The following is a 22,856-nucleotide window of genomic DNA, read 5'->3' as shown; positions in this document are numbered from 1 at the left end:
CCTTCCCCTCCCTTTGTTGAGGAAACGGCTCCAGTGAAGCTGCTCAGTGACTGACAGTAGAAAACTGGTTGTACTGGGAAGCTCCCAGTTGTGAATGTGTGTAACTGTGGGAACATGAAGCAGGACATTGCTGAAAAACAGCATGAGCACTCAGCAACGAAAATAAGTTTGTGTCTTTACGTCAGAACCAGACAGGACTAAATAAAGATAAAAAGGTTGTTTGGAAGAGACTGAAAGAAAAGGCTACACATGAGGACGAGTGGTAGTCTCCCACGCAGGCCTTTGTTTTTGTGTGTGTGTTTTTGTGTGTGTGTGTGTGTGTGTGTGTGTGTGTGTGGTGTGCGCAATTTGCAAACAAGCTTAGGAGCGCGAGCGTGTGAGCGAGCCCAGTGAAAGGTCCAAATGAAGACGTATTGGCACCCGGGGGTGGGCCAGATGCAGAGGTGGGTAATGGATTAGGGAAGATCAGTGTTGTTCAGTCCTGCTGTATCCTGTGAGGAAAAACAGACCGGATTTATCTGCTGTCCTCCACTCCTCGGCCACCCAAGGACCACTTAGGGGGAAAAGATCTAAGTCTGATGTGTAAATATCTTCAGAAGGGATTTTCAGGAGGGAAATGGATGTGGCACTATGAGTCGAGTCTGTAGGTTTCACCAAAACAGAACAAAGGCGTGAAGAGTCTTCCTAAACCTGTGACCTGTAGATCTGTTTCAGGACTCATTCTGCATGCAGCGGGCCTCACAGTTACAGATGGGGACATTACAGAAGTCTCACCTTTTTTTGCTGCATGCTTGATGAACTACTGATGCACTTTGGCTCCATCCACAAGGGAATTGTTTGGGGGGAAAAAATCAAGTTTTGCTCTCATTTCCGCAATCGGAAGGTATAAGGAATGGCCTGGTAGCTAGTCAGTTGAGAGACTCTAGAGTTCTGTGTTCAGTACAATAATTTGGTTCGACTGTGTAACAATCAAAAATGAATTATCTGCAGCCTATTAATGCAGGAGGGATGCAGGATAAATGCATGAAGGGGCTGGTGGTAAGTGAGATGTTAGAGAAGCTGGCTTGTGACCGATGGGTTGCAGAAAACTGCAGACTCTGCTGCACAGAGACGTTGATGTTCTTTATGTGGTATCTTAGGAGTTAAACCACAGGAAGAGACAAGCAAGAGGTTCTCATACAAACCATAAACAAAAATGAACACCCAATTTTTTAATTTAGATCTTTGTACAACAGTACCGAGTCGTCGGACAACTGAGAGGCGGCGAGCTGGAAAAGTTGAACATCCTACAACTCAGGTGGCAGCAGCACAGCCCGTCATTTGATGGATCCTTCCCAAGTATTGGATCAGTTAAAATGTTTTCTATTTGTTGTGGTGCAAGTGCTTGCAGTGTGAGTCAGGTGGCCACTTCCAATCTTCTTTTATGCAATGTTTCACCCATTTTAATTTTTGGAACATCAGGTAACTGCAGGATGTATTTTGGGGATTATGCATTTTTAGTTGTGGTTTTCATTTTGTTTAGTTTTGGATTTGTTTTTTTGTCATTGTGGTTTGTAGCCATTCTGAGTTGGATTTGTTTTCTAGCATTTTGGTCGGGATGATCAGGTGTCTTTTTTGTGTTAGAACTTGCTTTTATTTTTGATATTGTTTGGTATGGTCTTTTTCATTTATTTATGTAATTTGAAACCAGAGGTATCAGGTCACATCATTTTTTATTCACTCACCTTGTATGACAACTCACCCTGCTGCTGGTCATTGGTAGGTTTCAATCCCCAACCTCCAGATCACATGTGACTCCAGAGGCGAGGCTCTTCACCTCTACACTGTCTCTGGACACGACAGGAGGAAGTTTGAGTAACACAAAGTACCAAAGAGAAAGTAAAGAATTATTTAAGGAGGATTTTTTTGTTAATTAAAATGCAAATGCTATTTTTTCCAAAAAGAGATATTCACAGCCATATGCATATGCAAGATGCTATAGGTTCAGTTTCTTACTTAATGAAACCATTCCAGAATGCTGAAGTTCATGTTCCCCTGGTGGCTCAGTCAGCTGGAACGTCCCACTGGGCTCAATTCCCACTGTGGACACGTTTCCCTCCTCTCCTTCCTGACTTGCTACAGTGATCTATGTATACCATATATATGGTCTACATATATATACTGTATATAAAAACACTGAAAGGCCATCAGTTCAATCTTAAGAGTGACAAATTTCACACTAGTATTTTGAAGGCAATGTGGATATTGTTTTGGCTGTTATTCTTGCTATCTTTGGCTGCTTTGACGCAGCTACAACTGAATAGTGTGATAAGGTGGATTTGTTTCCAAATGTAGGTTACTGTGACACAGTAAACTGTCTTGTCTTTAGCCCTAGTCCCTACTCCAAAACACTCTGAGTTGTAGCTTAAGAAGAGTCAGCTCAGTTAACCTGAACAAACTGTTAGCTAGCTAGCTAACTAGCCAGCAGGCTCATTTAGCAAAGACACTGATGTTAATTTCCACGTCCAGCTGCGACTAGCCACTGCTAGCTAATGTTAGCTATTATGCAAATCAGATGTGTTAACATCAAGACAGTGATAGTTAGCGGTTTAGCTAACTAACAAGCTGACATTATCTAAAAACTAAATTGATTGTTCAGTCCCCTGTCACAACCGGCACAAAAATTTATCATTTCTGTTCCATTTTGTTCAGACAGTTTAGAATAGCAATTAGATATTCTCAGCTGTTGTCAACAAAGAGATGAAGACCTCCAATATGGCCGCCAGAGGATACATTTTGTCACCTGAAAGCTCTCCATACACTACGCGACTTTAGCCTCAGAAACTGTATCCAGGCTTTGCAAGGATCAGAGTTTATTCCACACATGTCCATCCTTCCCAGTAGCCTCACATCTCCTGGTGTGTTATTCTGTCATTCTGTTACAGCTGCTTGCCACGGTGCATGAACGCACATTGCGATAGAATGCTTTTTTGTATGCACATGTATAATCTACTTTCTATTCTCGGCCTCTTGCACTAAATATGAAGTCCTGTTGTCTCTGTGCCATGTGTGCCAGCATGTGCCTGCATCACTATGTGAATTGTCAATATGTACCAATCTCACCAAGGCAAATTCCTGCACATTTCTTGTAGATGAGCGCATTCACACACAAGTAGCACACATACACATAGGCTCAAGCTCTGGTCCCATTGCTTTTTATTTGCGATACACTTGTTGTATGCCTTAATTATTCAACTTTTTATCTGAATTGGTGGCAATCTGATTTATCAAAATCGCTCACTAAATAAACTTGACGCGACTTGGCAAATAAAATGACTGTGATTCACAGTGCGGGGGGGGGGCAGGTATGTGTTCTTTCATAGCCCTCCAGTCACAGCGGCGGTTGAGGGTGCTTATCGACAACCACCCCCCCAACCCCCCACCCCCCCGTCCCACCCCTCTCCACACTGACAGGTGGTGTGTCTGTAACAAGTGAACAGGTGTCGCTTTGTGACTCAGCCAAGAGACAGCAAGCATCAAGCAGAAACAACAAACAAGCAGCAGTGTCCCTATCCCGCTAATTACTGTGCGAGGGCTTTGTTGATCATCTTCGACTGACTTTTTGTTCAAATGCCTGGCTGAGCCGGGGCTTTGGAGGGAAAACGCAGCCATTCTGATCCCCCACACCCCCACTCCTCCCCCCAACTCCTCACAAATGTCTCATTTCTCACCGGTGAGTTTCGGGGAGAGAGCTTTGAACTTCACAAGAGGAGGGATGTGTTTCCCAGTGGCACGGCGGGGTCAGGTGGGGTGTGGAGGTTCGGGAAAGGGGGGGATCTGCTGTAGCTCACAGAGAGGCATCGGCCGCCTGGGAAGAACAACGCGTCCGTGCTTCAGACGCTGTGCTTCAGACGCCGCGCTTCAGACGCTGAAGACGTTGCAGACCGGCACGTCGGCTCGGCTCCAGACGGGTTTCGGAGGATGGGAAGTGCTGACGGCGATGACTCGTTTGTGGATTCAGTGACGCAGTCGACGTGATGTTCTCATCAGACCGGTTTAAAGTCAACACAATCAGCTGGCAGTCATTTGTGTTTGTGTGTACAGATGAAAATGGCCGTTTCACACACACCAGGGCACGTCTTCATTCTTTTACTAACCGCTAGTATAAACACGGTGAATCATATATGAATAGGGTTGATGAATATGAAGGGAACTTGGCTGACCTTTTCAGTCATAGCAGATGTCTTGGCCAAGCCGCTACAAAAGAGCCATACTAAAGAACTTAAATTATTGAGTGGCCGCAGAATATGTACAGTCAAATTGAGCATGTTGGCTTGTCCAACTCACAACGTTGAGCTCGGGAAGCAAAATAATGTACGGCAATCAAAGACACAGTTCATTAGTTCTGACTATCACCTTTACACACAGTACAAGCCATACCCATTCATTCAGGAAGAAGAGACAGAAGCAGAAGGAAAGCCGCACACCATCAAAAAATGAGCATGAGAGGTTTCTTGATAGTTTCCTACAACTTACTTTGCCTCAAGACATGGCATCTTCCTTTTATGATTCCTCAAAATCTTCTCACCCCAACCCTAACCCTAACTGCCTGGAGGATCGGGATCAGCAGGTTAATAATGGAGTTTGACTGATAGGGGTATTTAAAGGCCAATACTGATATTTTACGATTGAAGCTGCCAGTATCCAATATTTTATGTCATATACTGTAAATTTGACTGTTTTCATGCCAAAAATTCCTCAAAAGTACGAACATTTTCCCCCAGAAAGCCTCTGAAACAGCATTCAGACCATCATGGGACATTAAAACAGACATTAGAATTTTGTTTTAAAATATACTAATTTGCTTCTACTGTACAACATTCAAGAAAGAAGTGTCAGTACTAAGAAACTAAGTGGCAGTGCTAGCAGGACTTCCCCGGTGGATACCAGTGTAAATCTGAGTTCGGTATCACCTGAACATCGGAGCGATATTGACAATATGTCAGTGAATGAGGCAGCGTCCCATCGGACGTTCCCAAACCGTGCCCTCGACCCTCAGATTCATCAACGTCTCGCGGCCCAGACTGGCCGGGCCGCAGCAGAACCCAGTGTCTGCTCTTTGCTTAGACTAAAAAGCTGCTAAAAGCTGGGATCAATCGGGCGGGGGAATCAATCAGGATCATCCGTGTTTATACAACTCAGGAGGATTACCTCACTGTTACTGGAATGGCCTCACAGGAATGACTGGCCATTAGAACAGTGGGACTAAACACTGGCCTATCGTTTACATAAAAGGTAATGCGGGCCTTGCCTCGGCTGTGTGTGTGAGAGAGACAATTAGGCCCCTATACGAGCCGTAATCCACAGTCGGGTGCGAGGTAATCAAATTCAAACATAGCTGCCCCCGGAAAACAATGAGGGTCAGGATTACAGCGCTGAACGCATGTGAAGGCAGAGAATTAATAAACTCAGCCCCTTCACATCTAGTATATCGGTGAGGACTTTGTAGTATAGAAAGGTTTTCCAGGTTGTTTTTGTGTTTTGGGTGTGATTTCAGAGTCAGAGTCACTGTGACAAACTACACACAGAAAAATAAAAGTGGAAACCGAAAATGGTTCTTTGGAGTAATGCTGAAGAAGAACCACTTCTGGTTCCACAAAGAACCTCTCAAGAACGTTTGGGATATTAAAAGGATATTAAAATCTTAATTCTTAGATATTGGATGGTGGGTGATGGCATAAATGTGGAAAATAACCAAACCCTTCCATAGTATATATTGTGCAATAATGAGGCGATACAAGGACAGATAAACAAAAACACAATGCAGGAGTCTAAGCAAAAGAGAGCAGAAATGGTTCTTTAAAGAACCTTCTTAGTTCACACCTTTATTTTTCTGTGTGTATTGGGAAAAACATGAATATTAGGCAGTGTTGATTAAATGAAATGAAATCTTTTTCATTTTACGTGCTTACCTGATGCCAAATCCTGAGCAACTTGCAATGAGTGAGCAGGTAGGGGGTCAGCGTTTGTAGGGATCGAATCTGTGACTTTTTCACTTTTTCACTCCACTAGGCCACCCTGCTGCTGGAAAAACTTCTATATTGCCTTTTTCCTTCCACTGGCAACGAGGAAATTCCAGCAACATTTGCAGTATGGACAAACAAAGATTTATTAGTAAAAAACAAAATCTTTGTTCTCGGTACTGCAAATGTTCCTGGCATTTCCTCCCAGTGTTTCCTACACAGTCCATGCAGCTTGTTAGAGGGTGAAGTTGTGCCAGAATATCATTCAATCTCTTTCCTGCCATACCAATTTAGCATTTTAGGGTTTTTTTGTGTGTGTGTTTATCTCTTTTGTGCTTTGGGAGTTTCTCCATATGATCCCGTCTGGCATCACAGCAAAGCCAGAGTTGATTCTTCACATCGATCATAGCATGTGGTTTATCTGCCTTCTGACCAAGGCTTTAAACTACATTTTACATGTTAGTCATCCAGGTGGCACTCATCCAGAGCGCTCAGGACATGGCTGCTGCTGGGATCGAACCTGAGACCTTCTGGTTACAGGACGGTCTGTCTGACTGCTGGGTGACACTGTCAACCCAATTAGCTATTCAGATAACTGTAAGTGATTATATTTACAGGTCGAGGTAAGAAGTAAACATATTAGTGAGGGAAAGTAAATGTTCTACTTAAGGAAATGAAATAAAATCAAAAGGGAAAACTAGGGTATATGTTTAAATTACTATATAATATGAATTTACTGTGCTCCCAATATGGCTCTGCAGTAAGACACACAATTACAGTGTCTCTTCTCCCCCACTATATTGCTCAATCAGGCTTAAGTGTTATGTTACTTGACTATGTTATTCTCCAGAAACCATGTGAACGTATCAGATGATAAGGTGGACTAAAGCCTATAAATACGGCTGCGTGAGGCTCCCGGTGTGTGCCAGTGTTAAAACTCTCCTGCGCCACCTGAGGATCTGTCATCTGGTTTAACCTCGCTGTCCTCCCGCAGCAGAGCGGTGCAGCGCTTGGTTGATCTGTTCTTTTCACATCTCGGATTTGGAAAGAGGCTTCGAGGCGACTGTTCAGACTCATTTCTGTCTTTTCACTTATGAATTATTAGCGTCTCCGATCTATCAAAACTATGTCTCCCTGTGCGTAAAATGCCGCGCTTAGTGCGTCCTGGCGCGGATGATTCCTTGGAAAATGTGCGCTGTCAGTCGCGTTTTCTTTACGCCCCGCTGCTGTGGATCGGTACTGAGCAGGAGTGGCATTTCGGCGAGAAAATCTGGATGAAAGAGCGTCCTTTAGAGCTCAGGCATGCATCAAGGAGTGAGATCATTGGCGTTATAAATATCCCCGTGCCAGCAGAACAGCTCCAGCTACTGCAGCCGGGGTAATGCCCAGGAGCGCTGGGACTCCATGCGTGTGCGCACGGCTTGTGGTGCCCGGACCTCAGGAGCGACACCAACATGCTAGAGGTGGCCTAGCGAAGTCACCGAGCGTCTCCTTTTTGGAAGAATGAATGTTCCTTTCTACCTTTTGACCTTCGCTCACTTGATTTGCGCCGTCGCCGGAGCAGAGTTCGTCTCTTTGGAGGGCCAACTTCTGGAGGAGGGGATCAGTTCGGGACGCAGGACTTGCAGGCTCTACTGTAGGGTTGGCATCGGCTTCCATCTCCAGATTCATCCCGACGGCAGAGTCAACGGCAGCCATGAGCCCAACCAGCTGAGTAAGTTGTTCACATGGATATTTCACCGCGCACAGCGCAGTGTAACTACTGAATTATAAATGTTTGACGCACAGATGGATCCAGCGCGTTCCCACGGAGAATGCGCACTGCATTTACCCAAATTGAAACACCTCTGTATGCAGTTGTGCCTAATCTTTAATGTCATCCCTGTAGGTTGTAACTCTGATGATTTACATGCTTACATGAGTAGAGTATAGGTGACTAAGCCAGCACAGCAGCGCTCAGGACAGTGCACCTAAACTTAGGCTGCCTGACCCTGTGAAATAGCTGAGTAGCGGCCATCTGGTTGACATGCCTTGTTTGTATCTCTTCGGGATGTTGGCAGGTAGACTATTTGTGGAAGTAACAGGTGCAGCAGTGAGGGACTAGGATGTTTTGGATTGCCAATCAGCATGATTGTCATCATAACAACGCTGCGGTCCAACACTGCAAAAAATATCCATCTGAACAAGTCACTTAGTCTACTGAGTCTTCAGATCTAGTTTTACTTTAAAGCAAGTGACAGAACACCAGTCAGGTGAGATGATTTCACTTGTTTCCAATGCAGATTCGTCTGTTTTGAGATTTTTCTTGAAAAAAGTGACAGAATCTTGAAATAAGGTGGCTCACTAACATCAAGACGTCACTTGAGTCAGGAAAATTCTTGAAATTAGTTAATTTGCATTGGAAACAAGTGGATTTATTTCAACCTACTGGAAGACTTTTTCACTTGATTTAAGGAAAATAAGATTTTAAGATTGAATAGTGGACTAAAAAAAAAAGTGCAGTATAGGCATCAGCAGGGTTATTACATACCAGTACATACCAGTTTTCTACTGCAGCCTACTTTTTGTTTTACCTGGATCCACAAATATAAATGGGGAAAATTAGAATATATGACTTTTGATCAAGCAAGTGAAATAAAAAAAAATGCCATTGGGACAAAATCATTTTCCTTGTTTTCAATACAGATTCACCTGTTTTGAGAACTTGAAACTATATATTGAGATATGACTAATATCAAGATGTCACTTGATTTTAACAAAATTCTTGAAATAAATTGATTTGAATTGGAAACAAGTACAATTTGTTCACCCCCACTTTTCCACATGATTTAAGAAAAGATTTGAAGACTCAAAACTAGACAAAATTACTTACTAAGATGAATGTTGTTACAGTGAAGATGGCTGCCATCAGCTGGGTTATTGATTATGTACCAATATTCACCAGGAGAAACTTTTAACATGACTTTTGACCACAAACTTGTATGAGAAACTTTATAGGCTGCAGCATTTCTTACATTTCAGATGCAAAAGTTCTCTGCCAGTCCTGCATGTGGAACTTCTAGGCCAAAAGACACAAGTCATAAATCAGAATTTCAGTTTTTACTGCATCATCGGATCTCTCATCGCTCGCCTGTTGATGAAACAGCCGACGCTCACCGTGAAAGTGCACTACTGCACTTGTGCCTCCATTTCATGGTCTCCTTCAGAAGAGTTGTCAAGTTACATGGGTTCAGTGTGACGGCCATGTGTCTGTGGCTGCTGCATGACAGAGCCGGAGACACCAGCAGACTGGGAGTCTTAGATCTGTAACATGAAGATGCTTTTATCATCACACTGCATTAGATTTCACATCGCCTACTAAAGTGCTGTTGTAAAGAATATCTTTTACAGTAGCTCTTACATCTACTATAGGGAGAATATTAATCAGGGAAATTGTATGTGTGTTATGTGTTATTTTATTTTGTAACTTTCATTCATCCAGGGAAAGTTGACTGAGAGTTAGATCAATATATATATCAGCTTGCCGACATATGTGTGATACCTGCAGTTAAATGTGTACTCATTTAATTGGTCAGTAGTGTTAATTCTTCATTTAAATTCCTAATGTTTCCCAGAGTTTCCCTCCCATTGAATAGGTGTGGTGGGTCGCCATAACTTCTAGCTGCTAACACTAAAATAATTTCATTAGTTTGGGTTTCAGTGGAGAGTTTTAGTGTCCCATGATGGTCTAAATCAGTGATTCTAGTGGTAACAATGAATGTTTTGGCATGGAAAAGTCATCAAATTTAGAGATATTGGACATTGGCACAAAATATCGGCTACTCATTGGCGATGAAAAAACTAAAAACACATAGATGGAACCCTACTGCCCAGTGCACCAATCCTACCACACTGGTAGCCCAGCTGAAGCATCTGGGGGTCAAGTGTTGATCAAGGGCACATCGACAGTAGACTGCAAAAAATGTCCACCATAACAAGTCATTTCATCTCGTATTCTTGATCTACTACCCCCTTTACACCTCGCATTAAAATGCGTTTTGGGTGATCGGATTGCAATCGGATAGTGCTTGACCACATGAAAGTACAGGTGTAAATGCACCCAAGACGCATTGAGGACGGATTGTGATCCGATCGGCCAAACCGCCTCCGGAGGTGGTCAGGGACGCATTGTGACCACATTGAACACAAGTGTAAATGCAATTGCGTTTTCAATCCACATACAACAACTACGTGGGCGGAAATACGTAATCGCGCGCGACTTTCGTCTCCGGCATTCCAGTTGTTGAAGACGGCTTCTTCCCCCGCTTCCAAAAGCAAGCATAAGTCTTTTTTTTTTTTGGACCCGTGCAAACGAGAGGAGGATGTGACGTTCGGTTGTTTGAGCTGGACAGAGCAATCGGATCTCAATCGGATCTCAATGTGGACACTGGAGACACATATTAATACCAGGTGTAAATGTAATCAGGTTAAATCATATCTAGATACAATCTGGATACGAGACGCATTTTAATGCAAGGTGTAAAGGGGGCCTAAGATTCTTCATCTCCAGACTTCCAAACGCAATTTTCTTAAAGTAAGTGACAAAATGTGCCAGTGGAGTGAGATAATTTCACTCATTTCCAATGCTAATCAACTTGTTTCAAGAATTTCATTTTCATGATACTAGAAGGGTGATCTGCCTCATTCTGCCTTGTTTCAAGATATTACTTGTTCCCGAAAATTCCTGAAACTACACTGGAAACCCACTGGTAGATTTTTTCACTTGTTTTAAGAAGTTTTTAAGAATGAATATGAGACTAAATGACTTGTTAAGAGGGATATTTTTTTTCAGTGTAGTTGCTGAGGGAGGGGAATGCGTTTCTTATTCACGCAGATTTTCCCAGCCGGTCTGTGCTTCCACCTGCTGACCCTCAGATCGCAATCTTGCCACCGCTGTTATACTTGACCTTGTTTCGTCATCGTCCCCCAAGCAGCGTCAACTCAACTTCTGCCAAATCAGCACACACACAGACAAGATCAACGAGGTGCAAGGCACTTAAAAGTCTTTGTTCAGAGAGGAGGCGATGCCAGCGTCCTTTGTGTCTGCAGCCAAAAGACATTAGCCACACAAACTGCATGTGGGACCGGCCCGAACACTTCAGAGCAGCAGAGGTGGAAGCGGTTTCTCTCATCGCTGCTGCTGTTTTTTAAATGGAGCGTCCATGAGTATAGTCTGTTTTACCTAAATTTAATTTATTCTCACAGTGATAAAACAATGGCAAAGTGAGAAAAAACAGAGTGATGGGATGATAGGGTTGTTCATCCCCCTCCCACCCACTGGAGTTTTTGCATTTAACATGGTGATATATTACCTCTTCACTAGATGTTTCTGTTGGATCTCTGCTCTAATTAGCTAGCTTACTCCTCTCTATTGTGAAAATGTGACTTTATAATTTATGTCAGTTCCAGGCCACCGTAAACTATGCCAGAAACCTGTATATGTTGTTGAAATTCCTACTGGTCATCGATAAAAGTCAAAGTCATATTACTTAAGCTCTTTAATTTGTACAGTGACATTGGAAAAGACCCAAGAAGGCTCAAAAAAACATCTCACCTTAAAAAAAGAAAGAAACAAATTAACAAACAAAAGACACATAAAAGAAAATGAATTGGATGACTGAATTGAAACAACAGCAGAACACAACATGGTGGAAGAAGGTAGAAAGAGTGACAAGATGCAGAAAACGACAAGGGGAATAAAAATAAAAGTGTCACCCCTCACTCACCCCAGCGTGTTGTTTTGTGCTCCCAGGTGTCCTGGAGCTCTTTGCGGTGTCTCAGGGGGTCATCGGCATCAAAGGGGTCTACAGCAACAGATTCCTGGCCATGAATAAAAGAGGACGGCTCCACGCCACTGTAAGTATCCCACATGCTTCCAGGCAGCATTACAAACTGCTTTTGTTCATCGCCCTGCACTCTTAAAATTGATATGTCACTTTCAACACATCCACAAAGCAAATTGTGCTGTGTGTGTTACGGAGGGTTTACTTTTCAGTGACAATTATTTAAGTGTTGATTGGACAGCTGTTTGTCCAATCTGTTTGCTGATTGCGCCTGGTCCAAACTATCAAAAATGCTAAATGAACTGGTAACACTTTACAATAAGGGTACACTAAGTTAAGGGTTAGTTATTGCTTAATAAGGGTTAGTTAATGCTAATTAACAGTTAACTAATGTGTAATTTACTAATGTGTTCATGTTAACTAAGGTATTAATTTATACATTATTTAATAGTTTATAAAGATGACTATTAAATAATGTATAAATGAATACCTTAGTTAACATGAACACCATTAGTAAATGATTACAAGACAATTAGTTAACTGTTAATTAAGGGTTAGTTAATGCTTATTAAGCATTAATTAATGTACCCTTATTGTAAAGTGTCATTTGTGATACTTTTTAACACAATGTATGCTAATAACAGTATAAAATGTCACAACACATGCTGTTATTAACATACATTGTGTTGAAATGTAACATAAATGTGTGTTATCCCCAAACTAGACACACAGGTTTGTTTGAGACACATCCTTTTAAGAGTTTGTGACAAACTTTGACAGTAATATAGTGGGTTGACAACAATTTTTCACAACTTATTCAGTGATGATATTTTTTTATTGACTTTCTATGATATATTTTCTTAAAGCTGCATGAGGTAACATTGCACATTGGCGGCCTCGAGTGTCAGCGGGATATAACTGTTTAAATGTTTGAAAGTTTGAAGGACTTCACTACTCAACGTTCAGCCATTGTTGCTGAGTCCAGCTTCCTCTGGACCACTCGCTCACAAACTGCAGCTGAGGAGAAAGTTGTGTATTTCCTTTTAAAGTTTCAATCCATCACTTCCTGTGCGCTGAGAAGATTTCCCGCCAGTGTCCATACCCGACATCAGAATTGAATTTGGGCAAATAGGGCAAATCTACAGTGTCTCAATTAGTGGGGACAGGACACTTCTCTCTGCTGCGGCTCCACTTTGTGATTTAGACAGGTGTAAGCCGGTGTATTTCTACATAAAAATCTTGCCACTGCAGCTTTAAGCGCAAATATATTTGATATTTTCATTAGTTTTGACAGCTTTGCATCTGCACTGCATAGCAAAATCCCTAAATCTGACATCAGCATGTCATGGCATACTGTTGTAATCTTTAGAAGTCACAAATTCGAAGACTTTCAAATCCCCCCAAACACAGAATAAGCCCAAATCTGCCCACAGCAGCTTGGCCTTGCTGCAGCCAGCCAGCCCCACTGACAAGTCATCTGCGGGAGCCTTGGCAGGCGTAGAGATAGAAGCGGCTCCCTATTAGCATGTGTTAATGGGAAGAGCAGATTAGGCCCTGTCTGGGATGGCTGATAATATACAGAGGAGCGAGCCACAAAGTGAAAATCAATATGTCGGGTAAACAATCAGCCAGGCGAGCGGCAACACTGAGAGCCGCAGAGTCTGTGAGACCGCGAGTCGTATCCAGAAAGCTGCGGGTTCGCATGCTGTGCTCCGGTGATTTCTGCCCCCTCAACTCCCGTTATTGTTTCATGAACCCGTGGCAGCGGGGAGGGATGTGGGACGTTATTAACTGCGTGCATCGCCACTGCTGCGTCCCCCGTGAACCTGCATTCTCTGCCCGCGGCTTGCTGAAAATCCACTAATGCGACCGTTCGCTGTTCACCAGCAGATACCGGCGGCGTATTCAGCTCGATTCGACTGTATTGTTGTTCCCGCGCACAGTGAAATTAAAAAAACTTTCTTGGGGTCACAGCACATTCTGAATGAGAGCAGAATGAAAACCAAGCTGTTACAGGTTTGCCAGACAAAACAGCACAATGCGGTGTGTTGCCTCGAACTAAAGACCTGTGATTTTGTTCTGCTAGAGGTTTGTCATGCATTGCCACGGTCTGTCTCAGTCTGTCTCAGTCTGTTCTCAGCGGTGGCCTGCTGCAAGGGGTTCATTCTTGTGGTCCAAAATGTCTGCAATCCACTCTCATCTGCCCCCATCTCCCATTCCGAACTGTCTAAATGTCAGAAATGAAAGTCCAGCTTTCTACGCCCAGTCCCTCTGCATCAACCCAAAGGTCGTTCATCTCGCGTCGTCTGTGTCTGAATTATTTGTTGTGTCTGCATGACTCCCCCAATCAACACAATCAGACTGAAGTCGGTGCCCTTAGAGCAGAACTATTCGCAGGCTTTGATTCCAGCGTGGAGGGACGGCCCGGGTCGAGGCCGAGGGAGGGCTGGGGTAAATGTGAACGAGCCCCGGAGCTGCGGCGGGCAAGGACAGCAATTAGACCAGCTGCAGTGCGTCTGTCAGCGTGAGTCTTTATGGATCGTCGTGATCAGAGCGCGGGGGTTACAGATCAGCAGCCCGGAGCCGGCGGGGAGTCACTGTCTTGCTCAAGGACACTTCAGCAGGGGGGGATGCTCTCTAACAGTTGAAGGGCGGCCTCTCTGTTCACTAAGCCAATGCTTCTGTGTTGAATTAGGTTTGGTTTTTGCCCGTCTACAGCGCACATTGGATTGCAGTGGTACAAACATTTGTTGGTGGCAGAGCTGCTCTAGAGGCAGGAGTAACCTGATTGCTTGAGTTCAGTGGGCGGAGCCAAAGAACCACAGGTTTTTCTGGCTTAGTAAGGTTAGAGTGAAGCCCAGTGAAAAAGACAAGAGGTAAGAGAGGAGAAACTGAAAAACTGCAATCTATCCATACTAAGTTATCTAGGTCAGTGGTTCTCAACGTGGGGTCCGGGGACCACCAGGGGTCCTTGAGGGGGTTCCAGGGGGTCCCCAGCAACTTGATGAATTGTTAAACTTCTCCATTATTTCATTTACAACAAGTTAACACAATTAGAGAGATAACAGTGAAACTATGACTAAAATAGTCATTCCTCTACATTCTCTACCTACAATACAGATAGTCATGGAATTCTGGACAAAATCATATCTAACAATAAAAATATTCTCAGATTTGGGTCTGAGAGACAAAATCTCATCAAATGGGGGTCTGTGGCCCTAATGTGGACTAAATTAGGGGTCCTTGATATAAAAAAGGTTGAGAACCACTGATCTAGGTAAGCTAGTTAGCTAGCTGCTGACCTTCAACATCATGAATCATAAATGCCATGTTCATGACTTGCTTGCTAACCTGCTAATGGAAATTGCTATATTTTTATTGATATTTTGACCAGAGTTCCTTCTTAGCTAACTTGCACTCTGAAAAACGGTGGTTCCTTGGCCCCGCCCACTTTAACTCAACCGATGAGATTATTTATGCCTTTGAGAAATGTTTGTAGAACTAAATCTCCAATCTGCCAGCTGCCAGTTTTAACTGCCTTGTTGATTTGGGGTGGATGTAAACCCCAGGGGCCACAACGCTCCCAGACAGGCAGGGCCTCACGCCGGGTGTCAGGTGACACACTGAACCTTATCTCACTGCATCGTCTGTCATATTTAATATTTAGATGTTTTCACAGTGGCAATTTATTGCCCGAATAATGGGCAGGGAGACAGATGCACATTACACTGTGTGACCTACCCAGCAAGCCATCACAAACATAATCTGTTCAAAGGTGAAAGGGTCACCTGCATTTGTTGAACAAACACTGAGTGAGAGATGGAGGGAGAGAGAGAGAGAGAGAGAGAGAGAGAGAGAGAGAGAGAGAGAGAAAGACAGAGAGAGTGAGTGAGAGAGAGAGAGAGAGAGAGGGAAGGAGAGAGGGAGGGAGAGGCAGGCAAAGAGAGAGAGAAATACAGAACCAAAGTGAGAATGTAATGATAGCAACAGAAAATGTCGATAAGGCATTGGGAATTGTATAAATTAATTTTATTTGTTCTGTCCTGTCATCTCTCAGCTGTTGTAACCATTGTAGATGTCGTATTTCCCTTTCATCTGTACTGCATTAGTGCTGGAGACAATTCTTTCTGAAATCTTATACAGCTTCTCTCAATTATCAGTCCAGTCCTTGTACTGAACTTTCCGACGGCTGAAAATAGAGCAAAACCTGAATTTTCCAAACAATTCCTCTTGGGGGCGGAGAAAAACTGCAGCAGTGGCTGAGTAACCGTTGCCTTTTTGGACATTGCATTGTAATGACTAAAAACATTTGTCTCAGAAGTGGAGGCATGAGGAAAAGTGCAGACTTTGGAAGCATTATGCAGGTACAGTAACCAGAGTAGTTAGTCATTAGTAACTTTCCACCTCTGCTCTTGACACAGCTAACCCTGAGGATCATGGGAAAGGTCCTTTTAAAAGAGTGTGACCAATCCAGCAGGGCAAGAGCCAGGTTAAACAGCTGTGCAAGCATTATGATTTTAACAATAAGATCTCTGGAATCTGGCTGCAGCCGTTAAACCTATGAAACACAGCGGGGACCAAAGCTTCTTCCTGGTGTGTGCGTGTGTGTGTGTGTGCGTGTGTGAGCACATTCATACACTACCAGTCAAAAGTTTGGACCCACCTGATTGAATGTTCTATGTTTTTCATTCTTTTAAAGCCATTTTGATCTAAGGGCTTCTGCTTAAATGCTTGAAATTAGTTTGCTGAAATGAGTTTCTTAGCAAGCCTTTGCCTTTCCATCAAGGCAAAGGGCGGCTACTTTAAAGAATCTAAAATATAAGATAGTTTTGATTTAACATTTTTTTTGTCGCTGCATAATTCCATTTGTGTTATTTCATAGTTTTGATGTCTTTACTATTATTCTAAAATGTGGAAAATAGTCAAAATAAAGAGAAATGTGGTGTGTCTAAACTTTTGACTGTAGTGTACGTGCTCCTCTGCATTCACATACAAAAGTGTAATTCCCTGGCTGGTAACAGAGCTGGTATGTTGGTCAAACTGAGTGTTCAGTTATATCATTGCAAGCCACCCATAGCAGTCACTTGCGAGTCCCGTACAATTTTCTAATCATCTTTAAAAACAACAGCCAAAAGGCATAGCTGGTCATTTAGAATAACTTAAGCGTTTGTTCTCCTCTGCGGCCGCCGGAGCACGCTCTCTGGTGACTGGCATGTTTACCAAATGCTGTAATGGCATCATTTTCTGCTATGCTGCACTCTTCAGCAAAGCAGAACAGTTTGTGTTGTTTCAGAAAGGCAGAGGTTATACAAGGAAATCATATTGCGGCGAACAAGCAGGCATCCCTGGGTACATGTTAGAGTTCCCACCCAAGGTATTTTTAGGCACGAAACGGGGAACATTCAAAGAATATCTGGATCTCAGATTATGACATTGAGTTATGGGGCTGCATGGTGCATTATAAACACAGCATGCCAATACTGTTTATACATTTTTAAGCATTTAGCTGTAGGACACAGTTGGAAACAGTAGAATAAGCTTCAATCCCTAGATCACCATCATTGCAAGCATCCAGTAGAGGACAAAGGACAAAGGACAAAGATCAGAGCCAATGATCATTTAAGAGAGAAGTGCTGGGATAAGAAATAAAACAAGAGCTAAGGAGACAGAAGGGAACACTACAGTATGTGCACATTTCTAAGCATCAAAGCAGAATCAAAGCTTGGACGAAGAACAGTGTCCATTCAGTAAGTTTCAAAATAAAAAATTGTGAGTAGACCAGATGATAAACTCATGCAGATTCAAAGCAAGCACAAGCCCTCATCACCTCTTGCTTTCATGTGTAAACTCCCGGCAAGCATTTGACGGACACTCATGCAGTATGGCACGGAAAAAAATCTGATTAAAAATATACTAAGGGATATTCCTTGCCAGTCATATATGGTATGTATGAGGAAGCATGAAATCAGCAAAGAAAAACCACGGCACTCCATTTGCAGGTACAAAAAATGTAAAAAGCCTTTATTATAGTGGCTACATAATAAAAACAGTGACTAACGCGTATCGACCACGGACTGGTCTTCAGCAGAGTCAGACTACTAATGATCACACAAAGAACAGTCTACATACATGTACTGTATATAGACAAGAGAAGCAATCATGATTGGATAATTGACATGATGCATCACAAGCTTTGGAATCTGTTTTGAACTGATATGAGAAAGATATTTACGTCCCAATTTTCCAAAACGATGCAGGTAGCAGCTCTGGACTCCAGACGTCATCTCAACTGTCATTTTGGAGCTTTGTTTACACGGTTTATCACTGTTGGTGCAGGCCGTCGTATCAACATCTATTCTGATACTTAATGCAAATAAAACAAAATTCATGCTGTTTACTAGAGCCAGTAATACTGATTACAATAGCATGCATATATCCACTGCGAATGGATCTAACATGGAGAGAGTTACTGAATATAAATATCTTGGCATCTGGCTTGATGAGAAGTTTACTTTTAAATACCATATAGACAATCTTGTCAGCAAATTGCGTCAAAAAATTGGCGTCTTTTACAGAAACAGAACCAGCTTCTCTATGATTAGTAGAAAGAGGATTGTTGAAGCAGTTTTCCTATCAGTGTTGGATTATGGGGATGTAATTTATAGAAATGCTGCTCCTTCCACTCTTAAACCCATAGACACAGTCTATCATTCTGCCCTTAGATTTAGTACTGGGGATAGCTATGGTACTCACCATTGTATTCTGTATGATAAAGTGGGTTGGTCTTCTCTGGCAGAGAGGCGTAATAAACATTGGTATTTGTTTATATATACAGATCTTGTTGGAAAGCTACCACCTTACATCTCAATGATGCTGGATTGGAACTTTGGACCCTATCAAACTCGCTCAAATGACTTGCTTATGCTTAAGGTCCTAAATTTGGAAAGTCAGCCTTTTATTTTAGTGCCCCTAATTCTTGGAATGATCTTCAACACACGCTAAAAATCAATACTCTACTAACCTATGGACAATTTAAAACCATGATCACAAACCTCCCTGCCTCAGTGTGTAATGGTTTTAACTGATTTTCTTTATTCTCATCTATGTCTTGTCCTATTTTTTAACTTTAAACTTGTCTGTAACTCGACATCATTGTAAATGAGGGCGACCTCAATGGTTCTTCGAGTTTAAATAAAGGTTTGAATGAATGAATGAAAAATTCAATGTCAAAGTGTTTCCCCTCCAAAAAGTTCTACAATACTCTTCCCAAGTTGATGTGATGAACAGATGTGATGTGAACACAGTTCTGTGAAGCGCAGTAATCCTTCCTATCAGTCCATCACTGCTGTAACAAACAAGACGATCAGAGAAACAACAGCCTCTGTGTCTTCTTTCAGCGGCTGGCTTGGATGGAGTTATTTCACCGGCCCTAATGAGTTTCTGGCCAGTACAAAGGGAGAATCTGCTGCTGTCAGTCAGTGCATCTCTTTGATAAGGAAAGTCATTTAGATGACTTTGAAACCTGCCCCCCTAAGATGAAAGTTAAGTCTCCTCAATTATTTTGTAACCTCCCCCTCCCTCTTTGGAGCGGTCTGTGCCGGTTGTTCCGTGTCTCCTATCTCGGCTCAGAGAGTTTGGTTTGTTAGTTTTGCGGGCGCTAACCCAATCAGATCGCAATCAGATGATGATATGATGCCCTGCAATGGGGCGTGCAGCAGGCAATTACAGGTTGAGTTGAGAGAGCGTTCAATGCATTCTGAATTCTGTTATATTTCTGGGTTTAAATATGAATTATAGAATAGTGATAAAAAATCTAGTCACTCTCCTCCACTAGAGTGTGCATGTTTTTCCCCTCAAGTTTGGTCATTACATAATAAGCCTAATTTCACCTTCCTCTTTGCTTTATCATTACTTAGCTCTCCTTGATCTACTGTTGTGTGAGAAAATGTAATTTCACTGTTCAGCAAAACAAGGGAGATAACAGGACATGACATGATACAGATGTAGTGATTACAGAAGTCCCACATTTTTAATGCATGTTTGCTGAACAACTGCTGCATGTTTGCTCCATCCCCAAGAGGAACTGTTCGAAAAAATCAAGTGTTGTTCTTTTCAACCATTGGAAGCTGTAAGCAATGGTCCAACAAGTAGTTGGATATCAGATATTACAATTTTGATTTAATGTACTATGCTACAACAAGAACTGTATATCATATTAGATCAGATCTATGCTTAGCTGAGTTTGGAGTCATCTTCATTAGATATACATATTCTTTAGAGCTGTATCAACACTGAGATTATTAATATCAGTCACACTCAAGGTAGCAGAGGTTCTCATCCTGGAGGTTAAGGTCCTCCAGAGGGTTGCGATAAGATTTATGGTATATATTCCTAGCATACATTTAATTTTTTGTGATGTTTTGTGATGTTGAAGTGCTGTTTTCTTCTGTTTTCTAGACTTCTCCCAATGATTAATCAGTACAATAGCCTAGGGCTGGGCGATATGGTTGAAATCAATATCATGATAATCATAAGGACTTTTCTCAATATCAATATATATCACGATATGGTTCATGTATGCAAAATCACGTTAAATAATCAAATTAATGTTCATCTCATTGAACCGAATGGTAATGTTAGGTGTGATGTCAAACAAAACAGAAATATTCAAATAATATTCCTACCATACCTCATTTTATCAGAGTTTTTAAGTAAAATTTGCTTGTCATCATCAATTCAGACAGCTGAAAGGTGTGTCACGATATCAAAATATCTTCATATCATCACGATATGATTCCATTGAAAGACGATAAACGATAATATTGAATTATCACCCAGCCCTACAATAGCCTGGAAAGGGGGAAATAAATCTTCATGTGGTATCAAAGTTGATCATTCCTCATGTTTACGCCTACAGGAGGTTGTGAGTAGGGTTTGTTTTGTTTTTAGAGGATGCAAGCTGAAATGTTTGAGAACCACAGTGGTAGAGGTGATGTTTGGTGATCTGGAATATGAAAGTTGCCCAAGAGGAAAGGGCAGCCTGCACCCACACTGCGCTGCAATATGCAACTTTTCACTTTGAGGCAGCGAAGTGTGTTGTTTGTCCCGCTCTCCTCCCTCTCAGCTGGTCAAGTTCACTTATGTCTACTTTAAAATGACATCTAGTCTGAGTCTGAGGTAACCGGCATCTGTAAACCACAGACACTGAAGTAGAAGATGGTGAATGCGGACAATCTGAAATTTAAAAAAAGCAAAACAGTTGTTCACCGTGTTTGCTATTCACCGTTCACCATTTCTGCTATAATTTTTGTTGCTATGACATCGACTGATAATGTATAATATATCCTAGTGAAAAAAATTCATATTGGGGCTTCAGTCACAGCTCTGTGTTTCTCGCTCATTTTTCTCAGGCTGTAAATGATCTGGTCTGTCATCAATAAGGAAGCAATCCTTCTACTGACAGTTTACCAAGAATATCACGCAAGTCCAATCAGAGCTTCTCATGGTAGCGTGTGTGTGTGCGTGTGTGTGTGTGTACACCTGTGTCCCAGTGAACACGTGTATGTGTAGAGTATATTGTGGGCCAGTCCTTCAGATCAGGATTTATATGGAAATAAATGTCATCAGTGGGGAGTATAAAGGAGACTGGGTCAGCTTCCAGATGCTTGCTGGATGAGAGTTTTCCTGTAAAGGGATAGGGGCCATTTCTTTTTCTCTCTCAGACATAAAGGCAATTATCTAAGCAGCAGCCGACAAGAGAAACACAGGCTTGGGTTACATGGTAGTATGCAAACAGAATTCCCACATGTTAGCCAGCTGAGCCTTGTTTACATCTGCTTTACTGGGCAGATCCAGTATCAGGTACTTGGGAACTGGTCATTTAGAAAGGTGGCAGGCATGGACCTGGTGGAATTGTCCACAAATTTAGCAGATTGGAAGTTTTAGTTCTACAAACATTTCTCTGCTCTGGAGGCAGAAATAATCTGATTGGTTGAGTTAAACCTCAGTGGGCGGAGCCAAAGAGACAGTTTTTCTGTAACATTAAACCAAAGACCAATGAAAAAAGACAGGGGTATGAGAGGAGGAAACTAATATTATGAAGCCTAGCGCTCTGCTTACTATCTGAACAATTATAATCTATCCATACTAAGTTATCTAGGTTAGCTAGTTTGCCAGCTGCGCTCCGAAAAACTGGTTCTTTTAGTTTATAGTTTAAATCTTTCTTCAATGCTAGACAGTCAAACCAAACTGTGATATTTTAAAACAAAATTCCTGTTTTTCATCTTGTTCTGAGATTCATTTTTCCAACAGCTGAAAAGAGTGCAAGCATTCAGTAAAAATTGGGACTTCTACAATGGCGTTCTTTTCCAGACTCTATCTATCTACCTGAATCAATCACCAATCAATCATTCAATGTCTCTAAAATATAGAGGATCTAGTCTGTCAAAGTGTTGTCATTTTGTCAACCATGGGCTTAAGTCATCTACCAGTGTATTTGGTGTATTTGAACATTGTGCTAACAGTCATTTCATAAAGTGTGTGTCACTTTACTCAAATGGCAGATTTCTCCTTTTGGAATGAAACTCTTCCTACTGTTCTAATCCTGCACTTGAAGATCCTCACTTCTCTAGTTAACGCCTTTTCTCTCCCTCTGCTCTAGGAATGGTTCACGGACGACTGCAAGTTCAGGGAGCGTTTTCAGGAGAACAGCTACAACACGTACGCCTCAGTGATCCACATGAACCACAGGACTGGCCGCGAGTGGTTCGTGGCCCTCAACAAGAGGGGGAAAGCTAAAATGGGCTCCAGCCCGCGGGTCAAATCCCAGCACGTCTCCACCCACTTCTTGCCCAGGGTCGACCTGCATGACAAGAGCGAGCGCGGCTTCACCATCGCCGACAGGAGCAAGGAGAGACGGAAAACCCCGCCGCCGCCGCCGCCCAAACCTCCCGTGGCGAAGGTCAGCGTCCCGGCGGGCGCGGCGCCGAGACGGGCTCAAGTCAAGTACTGGCCCAAGTACCGATTCGGATAG

At 42.5% G+C, this 22,856-nt stretch overlaps 1 protein-coding gene across 1 annotated transcript; it reads left to right on the top strand.

Moving 5' to 3' along the window:
- Nucleotides 1-7,505: 7,505 nt before the first annotated feature.
- fgf5 (fibroblast growth factor 5) lies at nt 7,506-22,856 on the top strand. The gene is made up of 3 exons (XM_071515242.1): nt 7,506-7,716; nt 11,794-11,897; nt 22,485-22,856. Exons 1-3 carry the CDS (start codon nt 7,506-7,508, stop codon nt 22,854-22,856), a joined length of 687 nt encoding a protein of 228 aa, XP_071371343.1.

Source organism: Centroberyx affinis, unplaced genomic scaffold, assembly GCF_046629955.1.
Source record: "Centroberyx affinis isolate AG114_WGS23_722 - 3 ecotype Tasmania unplaced genomic scaffold, CSIRO-AGI_Caff_v1 ptg000333l_1, whole genome shotgun sequence".
Classification (NCBI taxonomy): Eukaryota; Metazoa; Chordata; class Actinopteri; order Beryciformes; family Berycidae; genus Centroberyx; species Centroberyx affinis.
The sequence above is the reverse complement of the archived record's forward strand: the minus strand, read 5'-3'. Positions and strand labels throughout refer to the sequence as shown.